At 30.4% G+C, this 19995-nt stretch overlaps 1 protein-coding gene across 2 annotated transcripts; it reads left to right on the plus strand.

Annotated features, from left to right (window-relative positions):
* Positions 1-1726: 1726 nt before the first annotated feature.
* Fbxl7 (F-box and leucine-rich repeat protein 7) lies at positions 1727-19879 on the plus strand. Of its 2 annotated transcripts, none has more exons than XM_076405074.1 (5): positions 1727-1965; positions 17805-18068; positions 18127-18925; positions 18990-19169; positions 19238-19879. In XM_076405074.1, exons 2-5 carry the CDS (start codon positions 17820-17822, stop codon positions 19771-19773), a joined length of 1764 nt encoding a protein of 587 aa, XP_076261189.1. In that variant the 5' UTR covers positions 1727-1965; positions 17805-17819; the 3' UTR covers positions 19774-19879. The 2 variants fall into 2 exon arrangements, with proteins under 2 accessions (XP_076261189.1, XP_076261190.1); XM_076405075.1 differs by lacking the exon at positions 1727-1965 and adding an exon at positions 8210-8285.
* Positions 19880-19995: the final 116 nt, after the last annotated feature.

Consider the following 19995-nt stretch of genomic DNA (forward strand, 5'->3'; position numbering starts at 1 on the left):
AAGGTATTATAAATGAAAAGACAGTTCTTATTAACACAACTTATTCTTTATAACATAATTAGATTTAATAATACGGTAGCACAACTAAAACTAAAAAATACTATATTTATTTCTCCCATATAACCGACAAACCATATACAACAAATTATATGCTCAACACGTGTACCAAGCGCGTTCACCTTTTTGTGATATTATTAAAAATTATTATTTATCTTTTTAAAATCAATTTTACAAGCTCAATAGCTAAATATAACTATATAATATCTCCTTAATATAAAAATTAAGAACAAATTTGGGTAAACATCCGCAAACTTGCTTATTCTTGTATAATTACTAGCATTAAGATGCAAATAAGATACTTTTCATGATATTTCATTTATTCTTAGTTCTTTGCTATCCTTTTGGATTTACAAAAGAACCTTCATAAGGATAATTTTAGGATGTGATGTCCTATAAAATAGTATATAATAAAAGAGTGAAAAACAGTCCGATGAACATTGTAGAAACCGATTCCAGTGAATAAAGGGCAAAGAACAATAAGGACAATGTTGATAGGACTAAGGAATAACAAGCTTAATTTCTTGTATATATAGATATCCTCAACGCGTTTACCAGACGCATTCGCCTTTTTGTTATATTGTTAAAAATTCTTACTTTTTTAAAATCAATTTTGCAAGTTTAATAGTTAAATATAATTGATGTATTGTATTTATTTTTTTAAAAAGAATTTACAAACAATTTCGATAAAAATCAACAAATTTGCCTTTACTCTCATAATTATTAGTTTTTATTAAGAAACAGTTTTAAATTGCTATTGTTCCCATAAAAAAATGAATTAAAATATTTAAATGTATAAATCCAGTAGGCCTAATTGTGATGATATTGTTACATATATCTATATAAATATCTTAATGAATTTGAACGATATTTAATTATGTAAACATATATAACAAATGCTTTGCTATAAATTGATTTCGTTTTAGATTCGCGATAAAAATATTATCTAATATTACAATGAAAATTAAAATAAATTCATATTTATATGTTATTATGCAATTGTTATTCAATTATTGATGAAAAAATTGTTGTTAATAAAACATTATTTATATACAGCTTTTTTAAGTATTTATAGCATTAAAATTATACCAGTACAGGATCTAGCGGAATAAAACGCTTTCATTTGTTATTAAATCATATACTTTTTCCTTGCATCAAATGGTTAAACTGACATTTTCTTCAAGTCCTTATAAAATAAACAGAATTTAAAAATTGCTATCTTATAGAAAACTGATCATTAAGGCATTACTATTGGTGATGTACAGAGTTGTATTTAATAAATTATTAATGATAATGTTAGATACAATCCTTTTTGGTTATATTTATTTATATATAATCCTAAAATACATTTGTGTTTTATATTAAATGGAGTTTTATTTAAAATAGGATAGCAAAAAACTAATTTATCAAAATAAAAGTATATTATGACAATATATAAAAATGAATGTAAATATTTATATTATATAATGTTTGAAGTGTGGTATAATATACCGTGCTGTAATTGTTTAAATGTTGCTTATTATCACGAAGTTGAAAAACGTATGTGAACTATCATAAAAAAATAAAATATGACATAAAATGATGTAATAAAAAATAATCGCAAATCACTAGAGAGCGAAAATATCTAGTCCAACTCTGTAAATTCTTGCCCGTTATTGAGCTACAGCACGGCACACCAGTATCCAAAGTCGTACCGAAACAAGAGTAGTACCAGAAGACTCAATGTTAACAAAGCGAACTATTCAGTGGCAATATCTGTCGATATATTACAGGCAATAGATATTAGTTCAGTGTTTACTGTGTTAGAAAATCGTTGTGCAGTGTTTTGTGATAATAAATCTAAGTGGACGGAAAATGTTAAAGCCAGAAGATCGTCCCCTAAGCCCATTAAACAAATGTTAGGTTAAGGTATGTCAAAATGTCGATGAACTTCCATTTACCAGTTTACCCTACTTATGAAATTCTTTTGCTTTGAAAAAATATTAGATTCCAAAAGGAATGAACCCAATCCGAGATATTCTAGTGCCATCATCGTCATCGGGTCAAATCTTCGTCGAATCACACGAAATCAATATCGCGTTACGACAATCGGGCAGACTAAAAAAATTAATTGTTGGAATTTGCCAAGCCTTCGTACTCAAGAAGGAATGCATAATCAATTTTATTCATTTGAAGATACCTTAATTTTAATAATACCTTGATTATTGGTTTGATTCTTTGCTATGTTCGTGTCCTCCAATTTGGATTTTAAATAATATTCGACGTCCTAACGTGGGCTGAGATTTTGCATGTGTAGGTTTAATTTACAATAAAGAGTTTTGTTATTTATAAATAACATTAATAGTATGAAAATGTTTGCAAGGTTACATAGCTACTGCTATCCTCGATTTTAGAATTAGATTTTATGGAAACATCAACAGGCACGTATCTAACAAACCTCTTTCTGTTCTGTAATCATATAGAATAGGAGATTTTTTGTACACATTTCCGCACAAAAGACAACATTTTATAAACGTAAACCCAAAGTGAAATTGAAATATTAAAGAATTTAGGTCATTCAAATGGAGAACAAATACATAAAATACCTGCAATTTAGATCTAACCAAATGTTTAATAATTATTATTCTGCCAGTTAAAAGTCACATTCAACTGAAGTTGACTTTATTTTATTAATTCTCCCATATGAAAGGGACAATTTTAAGTCATCAAGAGTTACCTAATGCTCTTAATTTCTATTTCAACATCGCTTAAACATATGCTGTGACCTTCCTTGCATTACATACTTTAAGATATTTAGCAACATTACCTACATTAATTTTTACCATTTAATGCGAATTACTTGTCATAATAGACAATAAAAATTTTGTTAATTGCTGTCCTTTACGTTAAATAAGCTCTTCCTAAACCTATTTGTTTTTACCAAGAATTGTGTAATATACAGTTTAAAGACATCCAAGTGCTTTCTAGATAATGTAGTAATCGATAATTTTTTAATTATTTATGCAAATATACTATTCCAAAAAAGTTCGACAAATATTTTTTGTACCGTGAAACATCAATAGTTTTATTACACCCTCCCATAAAACATTAAATACACGGTATATACAGCTTTTCGCTGCAGATGGTATTGTTTGGAAACATCATAAAAATTCTCTTTTCCATCGTCCGTCAAAGGAAATGTTTGTTATTTGTTAGACAAGGTCAAGAATTTCTTAACATGCCTATATTTATCCTCTTTTTTGTTCCTATATAATATTTTGCGTAACTATGACATTTAAAGTTCTTCTTTATAAAATCGCAATATCTTGTATAACTTTTAATAAAAAGTCATGAAAAACTTAAGTAAAATAATACTTTGACGTTGACATGTCACAATTTATTATTTTAGATAAACGTCATGTTGAATTGTAAAATTATGATTAAATAAGAAAATACCGTTGAAATATACGTCGACAGTAATTGTAAATTGATGTCAAAAAAACCAGACGCTGATAATTTCGGTCTCAATTTTTTCATGTAACTAATCAACGAAACTATTTCGTCCCGAAATCGTCCGCTGTTCAATTCCTCTTGTAAGAAAAGACACGTTATGATGATATCACGGTTTCTTCGGTCCAAACGTTCGAATGAACCAACGATAAAACACAAGTTGGCCTGGAACAAGAAAAAATAAAACAAAATCAAGAAACTGTCGATCATAAAAGAATCAAAGGTAACAAATGGCATAACTCAAAAATAGTTTCAAATATTACGGGTGTTTAGACTGGCAAAATGAAAACCAGTCCATTTGGACAGTAGCATTTGCTACAAATTTAATACTTTTTGTACGTGCGTTTTAAAAAATATAATAATAATTGAAATAGTTTTATAAGGGTATTGTTAGGGCACAATGAAGTAAAATAATAAAGCCTACAAATTAATTTATTTAAACGAAATATGTCCTTGGTAAAGAACTATAGTTTCTAACTGAAATACTGATCCCAAACAGGGTACTATGTCTACACTATACTGTGGATGCATTAAAACATCTCAAGTTTTCGCGATTTTTACAGGTCATCACAGAATATTAGTGTCATAATAGATAGCCACTTAGCAACTAGCAACTGGTTGCTCCTAATTCTACAGTTTAGAATCAATCCTCTGACCATCTAGAAGTTGTTCATGAACGATAACGTTTCCAGTTCTACCACAAGCATATAAAATCACCTTTTTCCACGCCTGCTATTTAGAAATAATTGGACTTTATTTCCTTTAGGGAGCATACCCAAAAGGTTGATTCGGTCTTTCATGTTTCTCATGCTCAATCTTCCCAAATTTAATTTGTCTTGTAATTAAATTTATGTAAATAGTCGATGGTATGTCAATATATGTTGTTGTATAAGATTAACTCTTTTTTCACATCAAAATTACCTGAAGGAAAACAAGCGAGCCACTTAGATGAAGAAAAATTTAATAGAATCCTCCCAATGTTCCTCCCTTTGTCTTAATAGTGTCCCTTTTTTATATTTTCAAACGCAGACAAATTTCTAACCACTGTACCAGTTTTTATGTTTATGCGCTAGAAATGTCACCTTTCCAGGTGCCCATCAGGGGTTTTGCGATCTTTATTTTCTGGGTAACTTGTAGCTGACACTATTTATTGAAAAAGGCCATCAACCCTTTCATAAATCGAATATACGATGAACTTAGACTTTTATGAGGCAGATCCATTGCTTTTGTTGTTTGATTTGAAAAAATCTGATGCTATCATCTCTCTCAAATACTTTTAGAAATATATAGCGATGTTGCTCGATTATATCCCAATTGCCGGTTTTATCAGCGATTTAAAAGTGGTAATTTTGACGTCAATAACAAAGAATGAACTGGAGGACTAAATAATCGAAGACAATAAATTGCAACACTTATTAGACACAAACCCAGCTGAACTCCAGGTGTTTAGATCCAGTGGGAATGATCCAAATGGAGGGAAAATAGCTACTACTAATGAAAATACCATTCCAACATCACGATTTCATTACTTTCCAGACAAAAGCACTTAAAGAGATAGTTAAAATTATTTTTGTAGCAAAGTTGGTAGAATTGTCTTCTATAGTGATGCGAAATTAGGATGTCATTTGGTTTGTTTGTTGTTTATGGTAAAACAACTAAGAAACTATATCGAATAATCACCGTATTCACTTAATATGACTCCAACCAAATTCTTTCTCTTTTCTAAAATTAAATTGCCACGTCAAAGCAACCATTTTCGGCCAATAGAAGACATAATACAGGGGAGGAGGGTTGACATAATATATTTGGATAAATGATAAAAATTGTGTTTTTGTTGTAGTAGTCACAAGAAATGCTGTAGCCAATACAAATAATTTGAAACATCAAAAATACCTATCAGTCGCAATTGATACATTTGAGATGAGTATTGAAAGAGAAACCGTCGTTATAGAAGTGAAAATTCCTTGGCAACATACATTACCTAAATGAGTGGCTAGTAAATGTGTGAGGCAGCCTGAGGTGTGAATAAAGATTATCTGGGAATAGCTACAAAGTGATAGTCAACAAGTTGAATTGAACAAATGAGTACCTAATAAAAAATAATAATTTTGAAAGCATCATCAGCATCCTTACAGGGCTATGGTAAACAGAGTTCACAACAAACATGTTTTGATCTAAGAAGACTAATTTCTTGTGAATGCTATTAGACCTTTCACATATTGATCAAAAAATGTTTACATGTTTATATATTTGAATATATTAAATGTCTAGGCCAGTTAATAACCAGTATAAAATAGAATCAAAAACAATCAACAGTATGCTACAAAATTAAGCCTATACCAAGCCAATCACAACAATCATTTAACTCAAATTGTTTTCCATAATTGTTGGCTATATAAATAAGTTTTGAGGTATTCTTTAAATCTTTTTTGATATTGAAGCTTGATGATAAGTGTTATCCATCGTTAACTTTGACTTTGCAAGTTTAGTGCTGCTTGACCAGGCCATAAATCATCGATAAGTGACAAAAACAAAATTTTAGTTCTATTACAACGTTTTGTGTTCAATTCCTTTCCGCTAAAGAAAACTAGTGATTTACAATGGATTGTAAAATTTATTCATCCAAAGTATTGGCAATATACATTTTGTCCATCTTTCAGGCTAATCTATAGATGCCATTCCAAAAGAACAGTTTCTCTTTTGAGCTAGACCATTCATCGAGCAATTTTTACTTCTTTGAAATATGCGAAGTGCTGCTCTACAAGCGCATACCCTATCGATGTAGTAAAACTTCAAAATCACCTTATCATGTTTTTAAGCGTACTGTGGACTTTTTCGATCAATTCGTAGTTCAAATTAAGCATTTATTGTAGATAACTTAATAGATTTCGTCACCCGTTACTATTCGATGTACAAATTACTTCCTTTCATTCCTTTGAAGCAGCATTTCACTGACGATTTTTCGATTTTCTAATTGTTTGTCATTCAATTCATGTGGCACCCATTTTCTTATCGCTTGTAATCGTTCACAAATTACAACAAGGCTTACATTGAACTTTTCAGCCAATTGTTCTTAAGTATGTGTTGAGTCTTAATCCAATAATTCCTGCAGTTCCACATATTCAGACATTTTCAGGCTACCAGGACTTTTTGTCTTTTTTCACATGTTCTTATTGTTGAATAATGCTTTGATGAAACAAGAAACAAAGAAAATATATGCCGCAAATGTTTCCAGGTGCAAAACTCAACATTTTCAAAAGATTATAAATCTATAACACCTATATATCTAACTTTTGTGAAACGTAACTTGTATAGTTTTGAGGTTAAAGTCAGTAGAATAAAATGACATATGTATGAAATGATAACAATGCAATTTATAACTAGAAAAATCTGTTATAGAAAAAGGAAAGCAATTACCGACACACTTGGTATAATGACACTAAGAGAATATAACAATTTTACGTTATAATGTTTTAATCCAACCAAATAACTTAAAGAAATATAAATTTTTAACTGATTCATTCTGGCAATTTATTTGTACATCGGAGATTATACTATCTTGAATAACAAAGATAATAGAAGCCACATATTAATATACTTATCAAAAAAAGTGAAACAAACATCAGTGAATCAAGACAAACTTGTAGCTGATCTAAAAACACCAGAGCAAAACTCAAACTATGTAACGTCAAAACTTAACTAGAAAAATCTGTTATAGAAAGAGGAAAGTAATTACCGACACACTTGGTATAATGACACTAAGAGAATATAACAATTTTACGTTATAATATTTTAATCCAACCAAATAACTTAAAGAAATATAAATTTTTAACTGATTCATTCTGGCAATTTATTTGTACATCGGAGATTATACTATCTTGAATAACAAAGATAATAGAAGCCACATATTAATATACTTACCAAAAAAAGTGAAACAAACATCAATGAATCAAGACAAACTTGTAGCTGATCTAAAAACACCAGAGCAAAACCCAAACCATGTAACGTCAAAACTTAACTAGCAAAATCTGTTATAGAAAGAGGAAAGTAATTACCGACACACTTGGTATAATGACACTAAGAGAATATAACAATTTTACGTTATAATGTTTTAATCCAACCAAATAACTTAAAGAAATATAAATTCTTAACTGATTCATTCTGGCAATTTATTTGTACATCGGAGATTATACTATCCTGAATAACAAAAATAATAGAAGCCAAATATTAATATACTTACCAAAAAAAGTGAAACAAACATCAATGAATCAAGACAAACTTGTAGCTGATCTAAAAACACCAGAGCAAAACTCAAACCATGTAAGGTCAAACAAATGACGACCAAAATAATAAAAAACAAATGTATCGAAAATATATCGTTAATCTCGTTTAAAATATGTTGTAAATTGTTGAGAATTCTTCCTATTAGCCTTAATTCTGTAATAGCTTGGTCAACGACAAGGACTCGTTCCAATCTTCTTCGTTTTAAAAATAAATTTAAACATTCGTATCTTCTAGTCATGAAATTTAACCATTGGCAAATCAGCAACGACGTAAATCCTGACCAATAATGAACGACCCTGAAACAGAAACTTAAAATACAAATAATAACAAAGGAAATATTATTTCTTGCCTGAAAGCAATGTAAGATATGACCATGCTATATCGATATGCTTTTAACCATCTAAAAAGCTGAACTAGGTGTGGTATTAAGAATATAACGTGCAACATAAAATATTGTAAGTAAAATTTTTCTTCTGGAAATTTCAAATCCGCAAGATCGTTCATGAATATTTCGGTTTGCTCGACGAGATGTTTTAGATTTTTCCATTTGTTATAATGGCGGCTTTGACTGGTAAAAAATATAATTAACCAAACAAAACTGTAACAAAAGGAATGACTATTATAGAAGTAAATAATTTTTTACAATTATATTGAAACAATTGTTTTAATATACGTTCTTATCTACTAGTAACTTCACTTAGTATTTAATATTAATATAACCCAAATTAGAAATATATTATTAATGGAAAATATATAACGTTATTAACTATTTAAATTTAACTCGCCTTTATTGATAGAAAATGTAGCTTAATTTCACTAACAAAATGAATCAATATGTTCTGTATCTAAAGCTTTCAGATAAATATTAATTTTTTCAGAGGATACAAAGCTTGTTCCAGTGAAAATATTCTACATTAATTGAAACAAATGATAGTCAGAAGGGGCTAGATCTGAACTATATAGCGATGAGGAAGAAGTTTTGATCTGCTGACTTCCAATTGACATTATTATCATGTAGTGACCATTTTTCAGCAAACGTTTGCTTCAGTTTTAATGACTTAATATTCATAGTGTTTCTCAGTAATGCTTTAAACATTCTGACCTCATCACAAAGAAAGCAACATAAATACTTGTCAATTTTTGGATATACCTGGCTTGACTACGACTTTTTGCCTTGGGTTATTGTAATTATAGAATAATTTCATGGCCAGTAACAATCAGATGCAAAAATGATCTTCTTTTATGCCACTGAAGCAACATTTCGAACATGCAAAATAGCTTTCAAAATCTTTCGACTTCAGTTTATGTCTTTGGATTATTCCAATGGCTTCTGGAAGAGGCTGATTTCCGCTTGGAGTAAGTTTTCATCCAGTAAAACCTCCAATTCTCTATCTACACATTCTTGCAACTGGCCTTGGTGTTCTCTTTTTCATGTCATCTTAAAACGTGGAACCCCGATATCCACAAGTAATTTCTGATAAACCTGTTCTCCACTTTTTGCAACAGTTTTCTTCAAAATAATAATGATGACATCTGTTGTCAAATAGCGAAATCAATAGACAATATAAATTGAAGATCTATAGTCTTTTCAGAGTTATTGTGTACATACGTCATTTAAATTTGTGACATCAAAGGTCACAATGTTACCGCATCAACTCTGAGTTTTAGTTCAGTTTGGCTTTGGCATACAACAAAATTCTAGTCTAAATAAAATAACTGAACAAAAATGTGATCAAATATAATTTATTTTAACATTGTAGTACATATAAAAACTACAGTTGATTATACAGCCACAATAGTTTATAGGTTAGAGTTATAACCTCTTATCACTATTGCTTTCAAGAATGTTGCATACGTCTGACAAACGGACGACTTTGACAGGCTCATTCGTTTACGTGTTTGAACTAATCAGACCGCGTGGTGTCTCTTTTTAACTAGAATAAAATGAGAAGGAAAATATTGTCTGATTCTAAAACGAATTTACAAATTACGATAGGCAATATATTAAACATCCTGATGACGTATGTATAAAAAAATTTTGAATAGACTATATACAGGACAGATAGCACATATATATATACAGGTTAACATTGGATTCGTTTTTTAAAAATCGGTTTTTTTCTATATTGTTAATAAACATGAAATTATGTAGGGGAAGTAAGCATTGGTACCACTAGAAAACGTGCTATCTACTAAATACGTATGCCCAAAGAGGACCTTTCACTATACTTCTCGTAAAATGTTGTGTTAAATGCATAGAAGCGCAAAACTACCTAATATGGTGACTTTCAATTAGGTGTAAACTAAAAGCTTTAATATTAAATCCATAAATTCAGATAGATATTTAAGCATTAACCAACATAATACATTATTAACATTAGGTCAATTTTATTTTTTTCACATATAGTAGAAGTTATATAGATTAAGAAATTCCTTATCGGTACAATAAAATAATGTTGATAATACAGTATGATATATGTTTCTCATCAGACATTTTATAATAATTATCATATAGTGTTGATTAATGTTCTTAATATACAATACGGATTGGTTAGGCGTTCAAGTCTGCGTAATACGATTTCTTCTTAATAGATTTCTGTAGTTTTATTACGTAATAATTAATGATCTGAGACTTGATTCATACATTGTATTTACTGGATATTTTTCATTTTAATGAATATTAAGTACGAATAAACTTGCTTCAATATATATGCTCGATATTACGTTTTAACGTTATTACGTTAATATTACTATTTATTAATAGTTAATTTATTGGAATTAACATAGTATGAAGTAATCAAGAGAATCATCTAATTACAGCTTGAAAGGCAGCATGTTTGACATGTATCTTTCACAATAAATAAAAATCGCTTCAACTATCTTAAACATATATGTGTGGTGTGGATGTGGTGGTGAATTAATTGTAAATTCAAAGTCTCATCAAATATATTGACATGTTCCACCCATCTGACCATTTTTTCTACATATTGAACTGTTTCCATATGTATATACTTCTTTTATTTCTTTTTTACATTATCCGCTCCATAAATAATTTCTCCTGGAAATATTTTTCATTTATTCATTATTCATTATTATCATTTCTATCATTCTATCATTTATTTACTATCACTATTATTTCATATTTCTATTATTTATGTCCTTCGTTGTTGTTGATAGATACTCAAAGTTGTTTCAGTCTCTGGAGGTTACATTATGCCGTTTTTGTCTAAAATCTATTCGTTTCTAATTTCATCATTATTATCGTTTATTTATATTAATGTTTAATTTATAAATCTTTTCTGGTTTTTGTATTGTACAAAATATCAGCAGAAGCAATTTGTTGTTTTCTGTCTAAGCCAAGTTGAAGCTCACCTCTGTGATAACATTTTGTTCCTTTTCATTGGGAAATAAGTCTAAGAAAGTTCACAAACATAATATGGATGTTTAGAATTTGTTTATAACTTGGCTGTGAATCATTGTTGGTGTAAATATCTAATCCATCATGGATATAGCCTCACTAAACAGTCGGTATTCTACAATATTGTGTATATTAAAAATATTACAAATATCATCATAAAAAAGAATGCCACCCAGCTAGACATAAGTAAGGCAAATACGATGGTTGGATAGAATTTAGTATGGTATTTTGTTTCTCATTCAATACTGTTTTTAAATGTACCTTTGATCGTTTAGTAATGACCAAGACAGCGTTATTAACCGAATTAATGATTCAATAATTATAAAACGTCAAAACGAATACACTGACATGTTTTTTATCGACTGAGTACTCAGTTCTGTGAAATAAACATGAAAATGCAAACCCCTTTGAATTAATTCACAGTCGTTAGCCCAATTGTCCTTACATTTCAAGGCAATTTATTCCGATGAATCATATGATGATTTAACATCCCATTAAAATGATTATTTTTCATTTCTCCTTTTTTTCCATTCATGTTTCTCAACATTTGAATAATTTTCGTTTTCATACCATATGGTTTTAGACATGATGCCTATTCCTAGTATTAACAATGCCTTCTCTTAGTTGATTATTCTACCTATTCTCTTACCTTTATTATATATACATGTATTCATTGTAATGCATACTATTGTTTCTGAAACTATATCCTGAGCTAAAATCCAACCATACTGAACTTACATTTTCATTAATTTAATTATCTTGCTGGTATTGTTTGCGATGGTATTTTCTTAGTATCGTTGCCAGTGATTTCCTTTCCAATTCTTCTAATTTGTTTATTATTAGATATGAGTCATCGGTGTCTCCGAATTTGATTCTGTTATTTAATCGTTTCTTGTCTTATTAGAATAATAACAGGAGTAAGAGGAAGACATTAACCTCAGATTTTTTAAATAAATAAATTAACTAACAACACTCGAATAACGGTAATCGTTTATACGTTTGTTAAATATAAAATTATACCTTAGAAAGAACATCACAAAATCCATTACCAGACAAGACATGGGCAGCTTTGTAAAAAATGGATATCTCAAAGTAAAAAACTCATAAAAAAGTGGAATGGAAACTAAAGCTATTAGAAAACCAATTATTTTGGTGGGTTTCTGATAGCGATCCTTCCAGGGTACCAAAAACATGATTCTTCCTTGATTGAGCAAGAAGCTGATATATTTAACATCAGTTTTGACTTCCTTTTCAAACATTTTGTTTGTTTGTTTTTGATGGATTTTTAATTTTACCGACATGTTGTTATGTTAACTATGTATGTCAGATGTATTAGGCAAAACTAGTAATTTTATTACGTATCATTTGAATAAATAGACCGATGTATCATTAATCATATATACCAACAATACTAACGCAACGCTTATATAATGTAACATTCATTTTAGTGATTTTAACGGTACAAAGGAAAGTGACAAGCACCGTATAAAAAAATCAACCCTATTATTTTTCTTCTTTTTGTCCTTTTTTAATAAAATGAGGGCATATGTTCCGTTATTAAGCATCTTATTATAAACTCAATCCACATCATTTTTCGCATTGAATACGCTGAGAATATAATGAATCAATTCTTGGGAAATAAATAATAAATAAATATTTTAGACACGTCTTAACAGCATAAATATTACATATATATATGTACATTACAGTAATTTTCGAGAAAACATAGCCTCTTTATTCTTGTTACAAAAAAATGGAAGACATTTTGCCGATAATGGAATTTGTATTATTATCAATTACTACAATTAAAATATACTTCATTGGCGTAACAATGATTTTTCACAAAAAATGTGTATGATTATAGCTTCATAACAATCGTACGTCATAACCATCTAAATCAAGATTACGTAAAGAATCAACTACCAGATGTACCGGAAAAACATTACCGGTTTTCCTAACAGATGTCGCTGGGCTTAAGCATGCAATGTGATGATTTGACACATATATTTTTTTTATATAACATCTTTATTAGATACGCTTAGCACAATCTTAATTTACAATTAATTTATTAGTACTTTTCCTATGTACTTGGATTAATTCACAAGCAAGACGAGAGCGAGAAAATATATCAATATGTATTCCTCATTTATAAAATTATAATAACATATAGCTATAGTTTAGACTAAGGGTATACACTTTATATAAGTTCGTATAGTTTTGTTCCCTTCAATCTCCTGATATCCTGCGCGCTGTTCAGCAGTTGTAATGCTTCCACGTTAGTATGATTTAGTAATCTTTCGTGTTTCAAGGCGACATCTTGGATAACTTCGCAAATCCATTTGATTTCCAGATCATCGTGCAGTTCTTCGTTGGTTACATAACGATAGGCATTGGTAATCAATCGAAGAACCTTGTTTTGACAGCGTTGTATGACTAGTTGATTTGCATTTTTAGTGCAATCCCATATTTGCACCCCATGGGTCCAATTTGGATTTATAATTATATTATAGATCAACCTCTTTGATTTTAGATCAATTTGAGAGTATCTTGCGACTAACCAGTATAGTTGTTTTATGTTGGTTCTCATGTGTTTTGCTTTTTGTCTAACGTGATTTTCCAATTGTAGATTAACTACCGTCAAGATGGATTCCAAGGTATTTAGCTGATTCTGCTTGAGGAATCGGGCATCTATTGTGGTATAATTAAGTTTTTATTATTTTACCGCAATACAAAATTAACGTGGACAGATTTGGAGCTATTAAGTTGAATTTTCGTCCATTTGTAGATTTTGTTGACTGCCATTTGTACTTTTTCTACTGTCCTAGGTAGAGATATATCTTTTGTCATAATAATTGTGTCGTTAGCAAAGGTTCCAAGTAGTGTTTCTTTTGTTGTTGGAATGTCAGCAGTGTAGAGCAGATATAGGAAAGGTCCTAAGACGATACCTTGTGGAACTCCAGCCGAAATAGTTTTGTCGAGAACGCCATTTCGTGCGATATTATAAATTTTCTTCCGAAAAGATATGACTCCAGCAATTGACAATAGTTACGCGGTAACAATTTTCTCATCTTACAGATTAATCCCAAATGCCAAACCCGATCAAAAGCTTGTGAAACATCCAGGAATATTGCAGGGCAGTATTTCTTTTTCTCAAATGCTCTTTCAATAGCCGCAGTCACTCTGTGCACTTGATCGATTGTTGAATCGATTTCGAAAACCAAACTGGAAATCTGGTATTATTACAAAAATTTTAATACGTTTAAATATTAGTAACTCAAATAACTTTGATATTGCAGGTAGTAGCGAAATAGGCCAGTAAGATTCTACTTGTTCTGCAGGTTTGGCAGGTTTTTTGAGCATAATTATTTGTGCCACCTTAAAGCATTCTTCCGAAACATGCTTTAGTCTTAAACAGGCATTAAATATATATATCAACATGATGATTGCTTTTCGTGGCGGTTCTTTCAATATTCCAGGTGAAATGTCATCTACACCAGGTGCCTTTTTTAGGATTGAGGTTATCAATTTCAGAGGCAACTTCCAATGGATAAATTAGATTTAAATTTACATCGGGTTCATAAACAGGAGATACTATATCATTAGGTTGAAATATGTTAGCTAAGTATTGTGCGAACAATTCAGCTTTTTCATCGTTGCGTCGAACCCATTCATTTCGATCATTTTTAATTGGCGATACTCGAATAATTGGTCTTTTAAATCTTCGAGTTGCTTTCCATAGCGAATAATCTTGTTGTTGTCTGCTTGTGGGCTTAATTCACTTACATGCTTTTGAAAGCAATTCTGTTTATATTCTTTGATCTTTTCATTCGCCTGACTACTAATTCTATTAAAAGTAGTTTTGTCTGCAGCATTTGACACATATGTCATTTTATTCTACTGATATCAAGCTTCAAAACTATACGTTATATTTTGCGAAAGTAACAGCATCATAGATTTAAACCTTTTTGAAAATGTCAAGATTCGTGCCTGAAAACGTGCATTTGAAACACGCAGTAATTTCCTGATTTAGTCAAAAGAAAAATGGCACTCGCCATACTCTCTAGACCTTGCCACCGACCACTTTAACTTCTCGCACCAATAGGATACGCGCTTGCAGAGCAGCACTTTGCCAATTTCGAAGAAGTTAGAGAATGGCTCGATGAATGGTTTTGATCAAAGGACAAACAATTTTCTTGGGATGGAATCCATAAATTGCTTAAAAAATGGACAAGATGTATAGAATCAAATGGTCAATACTTTGAGTAAATAAATTTTTCCATTTTCTTAAAAATTATGTAGGTTTTTTTTTGGAAAATACCGGTAATGACTTTACGGTACCTCTGCTATATTTATTATGAACAATTCTTTAATTAATTATGCTGAAATATATTAATAGTACCGTTTTTACTTGATATAGACATTAAAAAATATTATTTATGTCTAATTTAATATAGTAAAATCATTTCAATATGTTTTTTCTGATTTTACTTAGTTCATCATTACAGAAATTATGAAGGAATTTCTTAGACAAGACAGCCTTGATCTTAGATATGCATGAGGAGTTACTAAATGGTATCGAAATTTTGAAAATTGGTGTATTATCCATTGGCGTGGGAATTATTAAAAACTTTATAATATATTAAAATTAGGACTGAACAAGTTTATGTTCCGAGATTATCTAAATATTACGTCGTTCTGTATATTATTAACATATTTACCTAAAATATGTTTAACTGTCAATCGTAAAATAAAAAAAAATCAAGACAATATGCAAATGGTTACTAGATAATAAAATACAGAAATAATAAAATATGGATATTATATTTATAGGCAATTATAACAATAAATTCAACAAACCAAAAATGGAGATACGCTACTGACAAAACAAAAGAAGGGATAAGCTAAAGAGAGGCTGATACATCGATAATGTGAAAGTTTACATTATATCTACTTGGCCAACGCGGGCTTTTGGAATTTCGTGTCACTTTAAATTCCTTCGATATTGTCACGTAAATTTACTTTAAACTAATATATGACAATACATTTTTAAAATGTGTAGTATTCCGAATGCAAAATATGCTGATACTTGTAAATGAGCGTACTCAGGAGTAGGGATGTCGAAAGCATATCGATATATTTGGCCCATATATCGATATTGTTATTAACTGATGTTTATTTATAATTTTTTTCAAAAAAGACAATTAAAGATGTTCTTAAAACATTTTAAACATATCGATATTTAAAAAAAACTCGATATTTTCGATATATAGATATTTTTCTCTGATACTTTTTTTTTAATTATGTCTGATTCTGTCTAAATATTTCTGTTAGAAAATTTTTACATAGAAAAAATTCACAACATCCAAAATATCTTCTGTAAAGCTTGTCTGTATTTTCTGCCTTGGTATATGACCTTTTCTGATAAAATTATTCACTGAGTTTGTTCAGTTTCCAGGATTTTGTAATAAAGGATCCCAAGTTTGGTCTTATAAGTTTTTTGTTTACGTTGAGTCTTCATCAATCAGAATTTGCAATTGCCCAAGACACACTAGCTGGTTATTAATATTGAAATCACTATTTCCAAAATATTTATAACAATAAATACACGTTTTGTAAGATTCAACGTTTGTGTCAAGAATACTACAAATTGATTCCCGTGCTTTAAACCCATTTTTTCCTGATTAACATTTGTATAGACTTATTACTTGGTGTTCGAAAATCTTGGGTCCGGTTATTTCAAAGCAGGCTTAGTGACCGAAGTGGCCATTGCGATCGGACGGTCCTCAAGCTGCTGAGAAAATCACCGGTTCGAATCACGCCTCCCCATGGTTATAAATTTGTTTATTTTGTGTTAAAGAGGGTCAAATCCAATAAGGAAACCATCTCAATCACACCAGTAACCAGGCCGGGTAAGACCCGGTATCTTCTGGGATCGTCTCTAACTTGGTAACTCGCCAGTCAGTTGGCAAGGTAGAAAACAGCAGGTCGAAATCCGCGTTAAGCAATAGATCTAGTCGAGATAAACTTTAATTGATAAAAAGGAAGCTAAAAAATTATTTCAAGATCCTAAATATATTTTTGTTTCAAATGTGATTTAACTTAAATTTAACTTAACTAGAAGAAAAATCTGTGTCTGAAAATACCTGACAAAATGAATGAAATTTTTTTTTTATTATATGAAACTTTTTAAATAAATATGCAACTGTTAAAATAAGGTACACAAACCCTTGTTAGTTATGCAACCGTGTTTTTCTAAGGGGCACGAACAGAATTACCCACCCAATTTCTTAAAATTCAATCAAAATTCACTAAAAATATAATGATTTATTGCCATGTCAATTGTATGACGTCAACATGTAAGAATATAAATAAGGCATTAAAGTTGCAAAAAAATGTTTATGCTTATTTTATTACGTTTCTCACAACTGGTAGGTGATCGGAGTATATCTTGAAACGAAATTATTTTGTACGTGTTTACATCAAACACGAACAAATGTAAATTGATATGTCGATGTTGATATATGATTGTATTACTACAAACTTATTGTCATTTTAGGGCAACGGACGAGATATGAATCATCCTTCTGGACTGTTAGAACGATTGTCACCAAGACCAACACCATGCCCTTTGGTTCGTTTAGGACACAACAACTCCAGCGCAGATGATACTAATACCTCAACTGATGGTGGAGAAAAATACCAGCCATTCCAATATGACGAATATAGCCAAGACGATCGAATTTTCCATAATAGTCACCGAACAATAGAAACTGGATACTTACAGAAACAACATGCTTCATCTGAGGAGTCCGATTATATGGTAAAACACTTAAAATCACATTATAAAAAAAAACTGTATTTATTATCATGATTTTCAGCAAAATTACTACGACCAGCCACACTCATACCTTAGTGAAGGTCCAGATTATGGCCATAAACCAGATCACAGTCCGCTCACAGCGACAAATCTAAAATATGCGAAAGGTTCAATAGATCTGTCATCGATTTGCTTGGGAACATCATATTGGGAAAATGATCATTACGAAAGTAAAGAAAGTGCCAGTGAAAACTCATCAAATCAGTATTTTATATCGCAAAACCAAACACATAACTCCGCATTCCTCTTTGAAAACTTCACGAAAGTTGGAAAATCTAGTCCAAGTCTTGATCAAGGTTATGCTACTTTAGTAACACCTGGTGGATCATCAAATACGAGTATCTGGAGCGATGGCAATATATACAAAGGCAAAAAATACCAAACTAAAAATAACTCCTTCGATAAATTATCGGATGAATTAGTTATTAAAGTATTTTCTTTCCTCAATAGTATCGATTTAAGTACATGCGCCCAAGTTTGTAGACGTTTTGATACACTGGCTTGGATACCATCTTTGTGGCGCGTTATTACATTAGATGGTGAAAATATTAATGGAGATAAAGCTATAAAAGGAGTTTTAAGACAATTATGCGGACAAGGAAGAACTGGTGCTTGTCCGAGTGTTGAAAGAATTCACGTCACCAATGGTGCGAAATTATCTGATAAAAGCTTAATGCTACTTGCGAAAAGATGTCCGGAGCTGACGCATTTACAGTTACAAGGATGTACTAATATAACAAACAATGCTCTTTTCGAAATCGCTACTAGATGTACCAACCTACAACATCTGGACATTACAGGTACATTTGCATTAGTATTCATAGCGAATATGTATAAATAAAAACATATTTTATTACAACCCAGGTTGTGTGAAGATATCGTGTATCAGTATAAATTCTTTGCCCGATGCCAGCAAACGAATGCAGCTACAATATTTAGATCTCACGGATTGTGTTGTCATTCAAGATGGTGGCCTTAGAATCATTGTCAGAAACTGCCCACAGCTTGCCTATTTATATTTGAGGAGATGTATACAAATTACAGGTAATATTTAAAACTAGCCAACTCATTACATATTCACCTCAAAAAACCAACTAATTTTTCGATTTTAGATGCTGGTTTAAAATTTGTGCCCAGTTTTTGTTCTGGACTTCGAGAACTTAGTGTAAGTGATTGCTCGAATGTTACAGATTTCGGATTATATGAATTAGCCAAATTAGGACCGACGTTACGTTATTTATCAGTAGCAAAATGTGACCAAGTAAGCGACGCTGGTCTAAAAGTGATAGCAAGAAAATGTTATAAATTACGATATTTAAATGCAAGAGGATGTGAAGCTGTTTCAGATGACGCCATAACTGTTTTAGCTAGATCTTGTACTAGACTTAGAGCTTTAGATATAGGAAAATGTGATGTCAGTGACGCAGGGCTTAGAGCTCTAGCGGAATGTTGTCCTAACTTAAAAAAGTTAAGTCTTAGAAATTGTGAGCTTGTTACTGATAGAGGTGTTCAATGTGTGGCATATTATTGCAGAGGACTTCAACAATTAAATATACAAGATTGTCAAATTTCTTTGGAGGGATATAGAGCCGTAAAAAAATATTGTAAAAGATGTGTTATTGAACATACCAATCCAGGATTTTTTTGAAATTTGTTGCTTTATTTATAATTAAATAAAAATTGTTATATTTATTTTGTAAATTTGTATATCCATTTACTTTTGTAAGAAATATAGTTACAATATTTTCAATGCATTAACGTTATACAATATTACCCACCCTTAATTACAACCAGGAATAATTAACTCTGGTTAGTTCCGACATAATAAACATGATACATTCATGTTATTTCACATACTGATTATAAAATT

The sequence above is a fragment of the Rhynchophorus ferrugineus genome, unplaced genomic scaffold (genome assembly GCF_030347505.1).
Source record: "Rhynchophorus ferrugineus isolate W39M unplaced genomic scaffold, kcgeb_rfMv2 rfM5, whole genome shotgun sequence".
NCBI lineage: Eukaryota > Metazoa > Arthropoda > Insecta > Coleoptera > Curculionidae > Rhynchophorus > Rhynchophorus ferrugineus.